Source organism: Diceros bicornis, chromosome 21 (genome assembly GCF_020826845.1).
Source record: "Diceros bicornis minor isolate mBicDic1 chromosome 21, mDicBic1.mat.cur, whole genome shotgun sequence".
Lineage (NCBI taxonomy): Eukaryota > Metazoa > Chordata > Mammalia > Perissodactyla > Rhinocerotidae > Diceros > Diceros bicornis.
The window spans coordinates 39338663-39352525 of record NC_080760.1 but is presented as its reverse complement, the minus strand read 5'-3'; the positions used below and the strand labels follow the sequence as shown (position 1 = coordinate 39352525).

Genomic DNA, 13863 nt, shown 5'->3' with positions numbered 1-13863 from the left:
ATAATGAGGCTGGAAAGATTTCTGATTTTAAAAGGCTAAAGAACTTTCTTCTCTTCTCTTGGCAACTACCCAAAAAGAGACTAGAAGGAGAATGAGAAACAGAAACAATGATAAAACTAAGAGAGGTTTGTAACCAAACCACAGTACATGAAGACGGAAAGTAGGTGGATGGGATGGGCAGAGGGCCCTGCAGAGCAAAGGGCAATTCAGCAGAAAACAGAGTTCACCATAAAGAGCACTGAATCCCCCAATCCCACCTCTTCCTCATCCAGCTAGGATACCAAGGGGAAACTGAGTCAGAAAGGCTGAGGTAGAGTGAGGCCCAGGACCAAAAAAAGAATGGTTGAGTGAAAGCTTGACGCCACCTCCCTTCCAGCTCCCAGAATTTGGCAGCTGTGCTTATAATATCTGGGCAAGAAATTGAAGGCTCCTCCTCTGGAGGCTTCCTTAAGCCAAGAACAGCACAAGCAACCCCCCTGTACCATTATTACTGACATTTAACATTGTTCGGACACAGAGAAAACACCCACCAAGCCTGACGGTTGGGAGCACCCTAATAAAAAGTGGCTTCCTCCTTTAGTGATTCTCACCAGTCAATAAGCCCTGCCCACACACACTACTGTCCCAATAATCTTTTAGAGGATACCAACTCTTAAATAAGTGATCACCAGTCTTTAAAAGAAAACCTCCAGGAGCACAAACAGAAAAAAAAAAAAAAAAAAAAAACCTCAGAGAAAACCAGAGACAAGGCAGAGGGCAGGAGAAAACATCAAAAGAAAACTATAATTAACATCCTCATGGTGACACTAGGAAATACCGTATCCATCTACCAAATGGATGTTACCGTTTAAAAGGAACGCTAATAGTTATAACTCATTTTCACTTTGGTATATTATCTCAGTATGGAAATGTAACATCATTTGCTCATTCTTTCTGTTGACTTTTGGATTGTCTCCCGTTTTCTGCTGTTAGAAATAACACCCACAATTGCTGCTACTTGCCTCCTAAGAGGTTTCTAGGACTAGAATTGCTAGATTTCAGGATATGCAAATACTCAACTTTACAAGATTGTATCAAATTGTTTTCCAAAGAGCTTGTGCCAGTTGGTACCCGCCAGCAGTACTCAAGAGCTCCACGGAGAAACTCTACACATGTGTACATCTGGGGTTCTATCTCATAGAAGATATGAAGATAGAAGATATCTCATAGAAGATAGAAGATATCTCTTACGTGCTTTGAATCCGTGAGCAATATACGGTGCTGTCTCTCCCATACTCAGAATACAAGGGCCCAGGAATCAAGGAGGAGAAATGTACATGGCTCCCTTTCCTATCACACTTGATACACCATTTGCAGCATTTTTGCTGTCCACCTGGAGATTCTCGGCTCCCAGGGGAGGAACGCTTCCTTCAGGGAGCACAACAAAGATTCCACTGAATTGGTAGTTGAGTCTGCCACCTGGCCATCGTGGACTCGCCATGTCATTGAAAGAACAGGTTAAGAAGGGGGGTCACTGAATAATTAACTCGGGTTACCAAGGGGAAACTGAATTTGCTACTGCGCCATGGACAGCATTAGTTCCGTTTCCAGCTTCTGTCCCTCAGCCAGGCAGTGCCCTCTCCTCCGAGTCCCGGTCCACAGGGAACCTCCTCCGAGCTCCCGAGAATCAGCATCAGCTCGGCGGTGCCATCTCCTTAGAGGTCAGCTTCCTGACTCTGGAGGGCTCCTCCTTCCCGCTTCTAAGTTCCTGTAACCCCAACCTCTTTCCCTGGTTTACTTCAGACCCAGAGGCGGTCGAGTCCTCCTGCAGTTACTGACTCTGTTATCTTCGTTTTCCTTTTTCGGCCCTCCAAAAGCAGTTGAATCAATTCCCTCTATTTTACTTCTCTGTTAAAATAACTAGTGTGGCTTCTATTTTCTAAATGGACTCTGACAGACAAATGAATTTTGCCAGAGAAGTGCTGCATAAATTCATATAAATTCATTGCTAGGAACTTTGTTTTTGCCATATAGTTTCTTTTAAAATATTGAATGTTTTCTGTTTATTCCTGGTGAAGAGAAATGCAACTATTATCTATTGACTTTACATCCATCCATGTTGCTCTTATTATTTGTAATAATCTACAGAAAGCTAATTCATGTTTTCTATATAAAGTTATATTATCTGTGGATAATGGCTATTTCTTTCATTCCTTCCAAATCTTTTTTTTTTCCTTGTCTTACTTCGCTGCTAGAACCTCCCGCATAAGATTTAACAAAAGTAGGAATTGTGTGAGGCCACCCTGGTGGCATGGTGGTTAAGTCCGGTGCACTCAGCTTCAGTGGCCGGGGGTTCACGGGCCCGGATCCCGGGCGCAGACCTACACCACTCATCAAGCCATGTTGTGGTGGCGACCCACACACAAAACAGAGGAAGAAGGGCACGGATGTTAGCTCAGAGCTAATCTTCCTCAAGCAAAAAAAAAAAAAAAGATTGGCAACAGATGTTAGCTCAGAGCGAATCTTCCTCACCAAAAAAAAAAGTAGGGATTGTAGGTTGCTGAATTTAAAGAGAATGCTTCTAACATTTCACCATTAAGAATGATGTTTGCTGTAGGGTTTTAGTAGTTACTTCTTATCATGTTAAGAAAGTCTCTTCTTACTTCTAATTTGCTAAAAATACTATTGCCTTTTCTTTTTCTTCTTTAATTGGGTGTTGCATTTTATCAAAAGCATTTTCTGTATCTATTGAGATGATATTTTTTTTCTTTCATTTTAGTGAGATGAATTGTATTAATAGATTTCTTAAATGAGCCTTGCATTCCTGGGGTAAACTCAACTTGCTATATTACCTTTTGCATATTTCTCGGGGGTGCAGTTTGCTAATATTTTGCTTACAATTTTGCAACTATACTCACGGGTAGGATTAGCCTGTGGCTGGCCTTTCTTGTACTATTCTCTGAGTTTGCCCTCAAGATTAAATAGCTTCATAGAATGAGTTGAGAATGTTCCCTCTTTTTTTTGCTCAGGAAGATCTGTGCTAACATCTGTTGCCAATCTTCCTCCTTTTTTTTTTTCTTCGTTTGAGGAAGATTAGCCCTGAGCTAACATCTGTGCCAGTCTTCCTCTGTTTTGTATGTGGGACACCGCCACAACATGGCTGGTGAGTGATGTAGGTCCGTGCCCCAGATCTGAACCTGCAAACCTGGACCACCAAAGCAGAGCATGCAGAACTTGAACCACTTAGCCACGGGGCCGGCCCCTTCTCTCTTTTTTATTTATTGGGAGAATTTAAGTTGAAATTATCTATTCCTTAAAAGTTTGATAGAGCATACCTATAAAATTATCTAGATCAGGTGTTTTGTGAGATTTTAAATTACCAATTTAATAGTTACAGGACTACTCAGGCTTTTGGTTTCTTCCTGAATCAGAATTTTCTTAAGTTATACTTTTTAATTTTGTCAATGCTTTCAAATCTACCAGCATAAATTGTCATATATTCTTACTACCTTTTTAAACTGTACTGGATCTATGGTTATTTTTAAATTCCTAATGGTATTTTGGTTTCTTCTCTTTTTTACTGATTTATCTCCTCTGTCTTTTGGCAGTGAGCATCCCTTTTGTCTAACTCATTAACACCAGCAGTTAATCCTTTCGTAAATTGATGTTCCTTGAATTGACCTAATTTGAATGTGCCATCGGCCTCCATTTGGGGCCCTGACATGCTGTCTACCCCCAATAATGCCTTTGTCTTAAGGTCTATTTTGTCTTATGCTAATATCACATTTCTTTTGGTACTTGGTTCCCGTTTATATCTTTTCCATTATTTCACTTTTAACCATCCCACATCTTTAGGTTTTTAGAGTGCCTCCTGTAAATATCAAGCTGACAGATTTGGAGGATATGGGGGTGAAATTCAACCTAACAATCTGGTTGGGTTTTTTGAAGTTTGCAAGTTTAGTCAATTTCTGTGTACTGTGATTTATCAATTTGGGCTGTTTCAACATATTAGTTTTTGCTTTCTGTTTGTCCTGCTGCCCCCCAGCCCCACTCCTCCGCTTTTTTCCTTGTTTTCTTATTCCATTTTTCCCTTCTACTGGTTTGGAAGTTATAAACTCTATTCTTTTAGTGGTACTCCTATATTCTATCATGCATAATCCAAATTATTTCTAGCTACTTCCATGAACAATTTTCACCTAAGAGATCAATACCTCACACAGATTATTGTCATATACTCCTAACTGATCTCAAATTCCATACTTACCCCTCTCGTTTATCCTCAACACACTAGCCAGAGACCAAATAGATTGTCATATTGTGCTCTTCTGCTCAAGACCTTTCAGTGATTTCACACCTGAGTCCAAGTGCTTACAATGGCCAATAAGATCCCATACCATCCGCCCTCCACCCCCACCACGGGATCTATCCAACTCTCACCATAGCTCCCTTTACCCCAGTCTCATCAAATTCCTTGAAGTTCCTTGGATGTGCCAGGCACACTTCTGAGACCCTTCACATGGGCTATTTCCTCTCCCTGGAACACTCTTCCTCAGATGTCTACATGGCCCACATTCTCATTGTCTTTGCTTAGACGTCACCCTCTCATTGAAGTCTTCTCTGACAAGTTACTAATAAATTGTAATCCCAGTCCCTAGTGTTTCCCATCTTTCTCACCATGACTTTTTTTTTCATAGCAATTATTACCTTCTAACATGCCACACAATTTACTTATTTTGCTTACTGTCTGTCCCCACTAACTAGAATGTAAGCTCCATGACGACCAGAATGTGTCCCACCCATCCACTGTTCCATCCCTAGAAACCAGTACCATGTTTGCACTTAGTAAATGTACAAGAAGTGCTGAATGTCCAAAAGAAAGATTATTCACCCTCTGAACAAAACAGTGAGCTTAAAGTGCTTTAACTCTTCATAACCTTGACTCACATGCCATTTTTTTTTTTAGGATTTTAGTCCTGTTTTTTTACTCTCTCAAATTAAACGTCATTATTATTTTTATTTGGAAAAAAACGTTTAAGATCAACATTTTAATCAATGTCTTTGCTCCGCATTCCTTCTCATATCACAAACATTCCTTCTGGAATAATTTCCTTTATTTGAATTTGTTTTGAGGTGGGTCTAATGATAAATTCAGTTATTTTATCTTTGAAAATGTCTTTTTTCACCCTTGCTGTTGAAAGATAGTTTTGCTGGATTCACAACCATAGATCACCATTTTCCCTAAGTACTTTGATGATGTAACTGAACTGTTTTCTGAATTCACTACTGATGTACACTGGATTCCTATCTCTCTGGATTCATCTGTTCTAGACAATTCTCACCATTTTCTCTTTGGAATTTGCCTCACTTCATCTTTTTATTTTCTTACTCTCATCCCACAGACTAAAAGGACAGTAAGGGAATACTATGAACAAGAAGTGCCCATAATCTCAATAATTTAGATGAAATGAAAAATTCCTTGAAAGACACAAACTACCAAAACTCACCCACTCAAGAAGAAACAGCTAATCTGAATATATCTATCAAACAAATTTAATTGGTAATTCAAAACCTTTCAAAAAAGAAAACTTTAGGCCCAGACAGTTTCACTAGAAATTCTATCAAAATCAGATAAAGACATTACAAAAAAACTACAGACCAATATCCCTCAGGAATACTGACATAAAAATTTTCAATATTAGCAAATCACTATGTAAAAAGGATAATCCATCATGAACAAGATGGATTCATACCAAAAATGCAAGGCTGATTAGATTCAAAATTTAATCCATGTAATTCAACATATTGTTTAAATTTTAAAAAACCCACATGATCATCTGATTGGATACAGTAAAAGCGTTTGACAAAATCCAACATCCATTCATGATTAAAAAAAGAATAACTCTCAGCAAAGTAGGAACAGAAGGGAACTTCTTCAACCTAAAAGTCATCTATTAAAAAATATACAGCTAACATCATACTTAACAGCTAGAGACTGAATGCTTTCTCTCTAAGTGGGGGAACAAGCTAGGAAGTCTGCTCTCACAACTCCTAATCAATATCACATTAGTGTCCCAGCCAGTGAAATAATGCAAGAAAAAGAAATAAAAGGCATACAGATAGGAAAAGAAGAATAAAATGTCTTTATTCACAGACAACATGATCATCTATGTAGAAAATCTCAAAGAATCTACTAAAAAATTTACTAAGTGAGCTTAGCAAAACCAAAACATACAAATGTCAATCATATTTCTATATACAAGCAATAAACAATTTCAATTTGAAATCAAAATTCCAATAGACCAAAAAAATGAAATACTTAAGTAGAAATCTAACAAAATATGTACCAGATATGTATGCTAAAACCTACAGAACAGTGACTAAAAACAAAATCAAAAGTTATAAATAAATGGAGAGATATTTGTTAGGATGTCAATTCTCCTCTGCTTGATCTATAGATTCAGTATAATTTTGATTAAAATTCCTGCAAGCTTGTGTGTAGATATCAACAAGCTGATACTAAAACTTATATGGAAAGGCAACAGAACTAAAACAGCCAAAATCAATTAAAATAAAAAAAGGTGGGGGACTCTCACTACGCAATTTCAGTGTGGTATTAAAATGACAGACACACTGAGCAATGGGACAGAATAGAGAGCCCAGAAACAGACCCCACAAATAATGTCAACTGATTTTTTAAAACAGCTTTATTGAAGTATAATTTTACATATGATAAAATTCACTTAAGTGTACAATGCAGTGACTTTTTTGGTAGCCTTAAGAGTTGTACAACCATCACCACAATCCAATTTTAGAACATTTCCAGCCCTCTAAAAAGATGCTTTATTTATGCCCATTTGCAGACACTCCCCATTTCCACTCCAGGCAGCCACCAATCTACTTTGTCTGTATAGATTCATCAACTGATTTGTGATAACAGTGTAATGGCAATTCAATGAAGGAAAAGTCTTTTCAAGAAATGGTGCTTTATCAACTGCATGTCCATATGCAAAAATAAACTTCAACACTCATCTCACACCACATATTAAAATTAGTTCAAAATGGGTCAAAGACCTAAAAACAAAACTATAAAACTTTCAGAAGAAAACAGGAAAAATCTGCAAGACCTTGGGTTTGGTGATGAACTTTTAGATAACAGCATCAAAACCACAATCCATTAAAGAAAAAAAACTAATAAACTAGACTACCAAAATTAAGAACTTTTGTTCCTTAAGATACTATTAAGAGAATGAAAAGACAAGCCAGACTGGGAGAAAATATTTGCAAAACACATATCTGATAAAAGACTTGTATTCAGAAGATATACTAAACTCTTAAAATGCAACAATAAAACCCAATTTTTAAAATAGATCAGATCTGAAAAAATAATTCACCAAAGAAGATACATGGATGGCCAATAAGCATATGCAAAATGCTCAACATCATTTTTCATTAGGGAAACCAATATTTCAACCACAATGAGATACCACTGCAAGAAGAACTCTCCTTCATTGCTGGTGGGAACGCAAAATGGCACAGTACCTTTGGAAGACAGTTTGGCAGTTTTTTTTTTTTTTTATAATTTTTATTTATTTTTTCCCCCCAAAGCCCCAGGAGATAGTTGTATGTCATAGTTGCACATCCTTCTAGTTGCTGTATGTGGGACGCGGCCTCAGCGTGGCCGGAGAAGTGGTGCGTCAGGGCGCGGCAGGGATCCGAACCCGGGCCGCCAGCAGCGGAGCACGCACACTTAACCGCTAAGCCACGGGGCTGGCCCTTGGCAGTTTCTTATACAGTGTAATATACACTTACCAAATAACTCAGCAATCCCACTCCTAGGTATTTACCCAAGCAAAATGAATTTTGTTTATATTAAAAACCTGTTCATGAATGTTAAATAGTAAATAAACCTTGATACATCCATACAATGAAGTAATCAACAATAGAAAGGAATGAGCTATCAATACACACAACATGGATGAATTTAAAATGCATTTTGCTATGCAAAAGAGGACAAACTCAAAAGGCTACAAACTCTACAATTTCACTACTTACATGACATTATGGTAAAAGCAAAATTATAGGAATGGAAAACAGATAAGTGGTTTTGAGGGGTGGGGGTTGAGCACAAAGGGGAATGTTCTGGGTGATGGAACTGTTCTGTATGGTACTGAGATGGTGGACACATGACTATGCTTTTGTAAAGCCCATACAGAGCAAATTTTACTATATGAAAAAAATCAACTGGGGGGCCGGCCCCGTGGCATAGTGGTTGAGTTTGGCACACTCCGCTTCAGCAGCCCGGATTTGCGGGTTTGGATCCCAGGTGTGGACCTACACCACTCGTCAGCCATGCTGTGGCAGTGATCCACATACAAAATAGAGGAAGACTGGCACAGATGTTAGCTCAGGTACAATCTCCCTCAAGCAAAAAAAAAAAGAGGAAGATTGGCAACAGATGTTAGCTCAGGGTGAATCAGCCAAAAAAAAAAAAATGAACTGGGATGTCAAGAGATACCAGATGCAATGTAGAGTGTGACAAATGAATCTCTTTTACAAATGTATGACATAACCTCAATGAAGGGAGTGGGGAATAAAAGGAGCTGAACTAAGTTACTTTGGAAAATGGTAATTTGAGTGGATACTATAAGGCTGAAGACAAAAAAAGTACTTAAACACTATACTCTAGTTGGTCAATTTGTTTCTCACAGGAGTACAACTTAATAATAACTCTGAAGCCACTCTGTAAGTGTTCTAGGGTTAAACAAATAAGCAAATAAATTGTAGATAAAAGGAGCTAGCCAGGCTTCTCACTCTCAGAGAAAGAAGTTACAAATAAGCAAACAGGCAAAACTTGAATGAACCTTGTGGTGCTGGATGAGAGTCAGTTTAACTTAGTGTTTAACTTAATATACATAAAGATAGATCTAGAAGTAATTACAGAGATGTGTACCTATATATTGGCTAGTATACATATTTATATCTCTTATCTTGTTTCAGCGAAAAGGTGCAGAAGCAGCAGCAGCAAGCACACCCAACATTCACATCTTGGTTTCTAAATACTATTCTCCAATAAAAGGAACCACAGCTCCTTGAGCTAATTCTAGGGCTGGCATCCAGACAACAGTTGCAGTGCTAGAAAGTAAGAATACTGTCCTAAAAAAAAAAAAGATGAGGGCACGTCAAAAGGATTTAGGAGTCAATCTCAAAGAGCTCCCAATAGCCAAAGCTGAGACAACTTGCACAACAAAATAAATAACAACAGTATTTTAACTGTTGTTAATTTTGAGATTTTAACTCAAAGTATAAAATAAGTAGCCATGATCACATACTAATATAAATAAATGATCAAATAAATAGGAGAAAGGAACAAATCTTCAAGAAAAATTCTAAATAATATATATAGATACTGCCCCCTCCCCTTGAGTGTGGGCTAGACTTAGTGATTCACTTCCAAAGAAAAAAAAAAAGAGTATGGAAAGTGGAAAAATGGTAACTTGACAGTGGAAAAACCTAGCAGACAATACCTTAACCAATAAAGGAATATCACACCAGTAACGTCTATTGACATCACCTATCCCGTGACATGATACAGAGTGGAAGGGCACAGGCCTCTGTGCTACCCTTCCTGCTAAAGCATAACCTCAAATCTAATCACGAGAAAACATCAGACAAACCCACACTGAGGGATATCCTACAAAATAAGCAACCAGTACTCCTCATAGTGTCAAGGTCATGAAAGACAGAAACTGTCAGAGATTGGAGGAGACTAAGGAGGCATTAATGACTAGATAAATGCAATGTGGTATCCTAGACTGGATCCTGGAAAAACCAAATAAAGTCTGTAGTTTCGTAAATAGTTTGTACCCACGTTAATTTCTAAGTTTTGACTAATATACCAGAGTTTACGCAAGGTATTAACATTAGGGGAAGCTCGGGGAAGGGTATAGGGAATATCTCTAGACTATCTTTACAACTTTTTTATAAATCTAAAATTATAATAAAATAAAAAGGTTTTGAAAAAACATATAGCAAAGCCACAGCACTGAAAGCATGGCTGTATTTAAAGTTAAGAAAGGGACTTACAGAAGATTATATACATTTTCGCAGTAACTTGATCAACACCACAGTTTATTTGTAAACATATTATATGTGTCAATAATCAAATTGACAACACTTTATACATTTCATTGTATAATATTAACATCATATCAGAAAACAATCCACTGTACTCAGTTACAGTTTTGGTACTTTAAAATCTTTAAATACAAACTAGTTGAAACACTAAACATAACAGAGAAACATGAATGGCAGAGAAAATTGAAAACATCAAGTAAAAGAAACTGATATTCCCCCCTAAAAATACAAAATCATCTATTACATACTTAAAAAGAACAAAAGAAATCAAGGAAATCAGATGATCATACTGTTTTTAGCAACATAAAGCTGCATTTCTTTAGATCCAATTGAGAGTGAAATTGTACCATGCTAAATTTTGTGTCCTTTTTGATATTTCTTTTTTCTCTTGGTTTCTAAAGAATGTTTGCCATGGTTTAAGTTACATTAAGGGGGTAAAAAGAAAGGAGAGGTAGCACAAAGCCAAATGAAATTAAACATTTGCAAAAAAATTGGATAAAAATTCTTTTATAAATAAATCTTTGGCAATTAATAAAATCTATGTTTTAAATTTACCTTTTTGTTGAATTGGATCAACACTTGTAAGATTTAAGAGATGCATCTTTACATGAGTTAATGTACAACTGAAACAAAGCCAAATTCATAAAGCAAAGCACAAAAGCAGCTTTCACATTTTGCTAACAGCTCTAAAAATGCAGATCTCCCTCCTTAAAAGTATGAGAGGTCTTCAGCTGGGAATCAGAAATCTTTCCTCATTCGTGTGAGAAACCACAGTTGACCGTATGTTTTTTCAGTACTTTCCCTAAAATTCATGATCATTATTATGTTCTACTGCTTCCTCCACTATCTCTCAAAGGAAATACAGCAAATCACTCCCATATTTTAAGTTTAAAATTCACCAACAACTGGGTTCACCACCCACAACTACAAATATTTGATTCTTTATTAGTGTACATGTCATTACAGGAAGCTTAGATTGTTAAGACAAGAATAAATAAAATAACTACAGTTAATTCAAACAAAGGAAACGGAAATGAGATTAAAGAGCTCTGATCAAATGAAATACTTACAACTTGTGGTTGAAAAACTGAAAGTTACACACATATGTAATAGCACTAGGAATGTACAATATCAATTATTGGAAAAATAAATGAGTGATTCACAGTCATAAGAAATTATTTTAATATTAGTATATATTTTTCCTTTTATAGACAAACATTTATAACATACACTTGGTTTCTACTTCATATAAGACAAAGTAGAAAATTAAACATTACTGCATTTACCCCAAACACAGCACTGACTGTGCCACAGGTGACCTGCTCCAAAATATTCAATTCTATAGGGAGGCCATGGTATTGAATGCATGGTTAGGTTAACAGTTTTAAGAAAGGCATATATTCCCAGAAGTATGTTAAATACACAAATATCAGTTCTATAAATAACAAAAATTATCAGCAAAAATGTTTAGGTTATAATATTCCCAAATTTTCTAATGCTTTAAGTGTTTTAGATACATGTTGTCTGATCAGTTAGTTTGGTTATAGTTTTAAACTAGCAAACCATTATCCTATGAGAAGAGCTAAACTAACCTATAACACTGCACAAACTTTCCAGGAAAGGTAACTTGCAAATTCTAAAAAGTGATTCCAATTATTTTAATTAACATTTGAGATACTAAAATAATCAATGACTCAAGAAACATTTTGAAATTACTCAATTTTTCTTAATCAGTTCCTCCAAAACTATTCACATATATTTAAGATCCAGATTGCCTAAGAATATGTCTTCAAAGGAGTTTTATCACTGAAGTGTTTTGATCAGAAGACACAGCCTTAATGCCTCTAATATGTAACTCAACCTAAAATCACAATCCTTGGTTTGAAAATATCAAATTTAATTTCGTAACAATTCATTGGTAAAGCTACTAAACAAAACGTGCAGCAGCCACAGCTACGAGAGTGGAAAATAAATCTATTTTTCCATAAAGACTCTATGAAAATATAAAGCCCAAAGTGAGTGACAACAGAAGTCCACATAGAAATGTTGTTTAAAAATAGAATGTTTCCCAAAGCTTCTGATGAGATGTCAATGGATCGTCATAGGCTGAGTCAAGACCTTATAAATCAAGGTTAAGTTATACATAACTATGCTGATTTACATATCTTCAACAACGTTCAACTGATATACATAATTTACAGACATCCACAGGAATGCTTAATGCCCCATCATAGCATCTCTCAACACTGGATGTTTATTGTTTTATAGTTTTGCTACTTTAAGTATCAAGAAGCCTTTTCAGAGGAAGAGTTCCACCTCTTCCCATGATCCCCTAAAGAGTAGGTAACAAAATATAAAATTAAACAAGATTTATGTTTGATAAACTAACATATAAAATTACCATTGCAATATTCATAGTGACTGCTTATAAACATAACAGTCATCATAAAGCCTATAAAGTCTACCCTCAGTTTTATAAAAGAAATGCAGATTGTCTCAAGGTAAAAAATACAGTGCAGGCTGCTAAAAAGCTCTTTGTTGCATTAGGAGGTGCAATAATGAGGAAAACTTCAGAAAACATGAACATGTTCCCCCACTGTTAACATCAGTTAAGCATGAATTGCACTGCAGCAGCAGGACGCTTTTTAGTGGCTGGCACTATAAAGCTAACGTTACGAAAGAAAAAAGGCAGAAAGTGTGAGCAACAAATGGTGTAATCAAATTATTGCAAATGGAGATTAGCAACAAGAAGTGAGGAAGGCGACCGTCCACTCCACTCTGCTAAGATGCCATCTTTAAATATTAAGTTTTTGGCAGGAAGTGGGACTCCCACATCGGCATAGGATGACTGTGAAAGCAAACTTGAAAAACTGGCCTCTGTGGGAACATCCAGAGTTGAAGCACCTTCCTAAAAGATCAAGAAACAAGAGAAAAATTCTACATTCAACACTTTACCAAACCACTTAATACAGTTAATGAGAAATACAGACCTGGACGGAGAAATGTTTACAGAATGCAGAGCACTATGGGAGATGGCAAAGACCTACCTCACAAATCCAAAATAATCAACGACAGATTATTAACTGATGCAAATGTGACTAACACAAATCAGACTATGATAAGTGCGTTGAAATAAACAGAAATAATAGGCTCTGAGACCACGGGATAAGAAAAAGTTAATTTTTAGATAATCTCTAAAAACTCGCACACGACATTAAGCACCAGAACAATCCATCCACTCCCAAGACTCTCAGATTCACATATTCAGCACAGACCTCTCCCCACAACCCCAGGCTCAAACATCCACCTATCTGACCTCTGCTCTTAGGGGTCTCACCATTCACTCCACACTTACCATGTCCACAACAGAACTCCCGAACTGTCCCCCACCTGCTCCTCCCCAGCCCCCTTCTCCACTCCACACATCAAGCTAGTCAAGAAACAGGAGAATCATTCTTGATTCTTCCCTTCCTCACCACACCCTCAATCTTTTCTTCACATTTAATTTACCACCAAGATCTACCAAGTACCTCCAACACCCAAATCAGCTGACTTTATTCATTCACCATAGCCACTACAGTCTAGGCCAGTGGTCTCCAAAGTGGGGTACTCACTCCAACGTGGGGTACAGTACTGTGAAAATTTTAGAAGTCCTATACTTACTTATTGCATCCTTATAAAATTTCTATTTTGGGCTATGTTTTATAATACACATAATTTATTGGTCTAACAGTATACACCTGTAATAAA

The 13863-nt window shown here is 36.8% G+C and overlaps 1 protein-coding gene across 2 annotated transcripts in view; it reads right to left on the bottom strand.

The window, feature by feature from the left end:
• Window positions 1-10086: 10086 nt before the first annotated feature.
• FAM91A1 (family with sequence similarity 91 member A1) overlaps window positions 10087-13863 on the bottom strand; it is a 44846-nt gene continuing 41069 nt past the window's right edge. For both annotated transcript variants that reach the window (XM_058564899.1, XM_058564897.1), the window contains one exon: window positions 10087-13021. In XM_058564899.1, coding sequence (XP_058420882.1) covers window positions 12836-13021 — 186 coding nt within the window. In that variant the 3' untranslated portion in view covers window positions 10087-12835. The remainder of the gene's footprint in view (window positions 13022-13863) is intronic.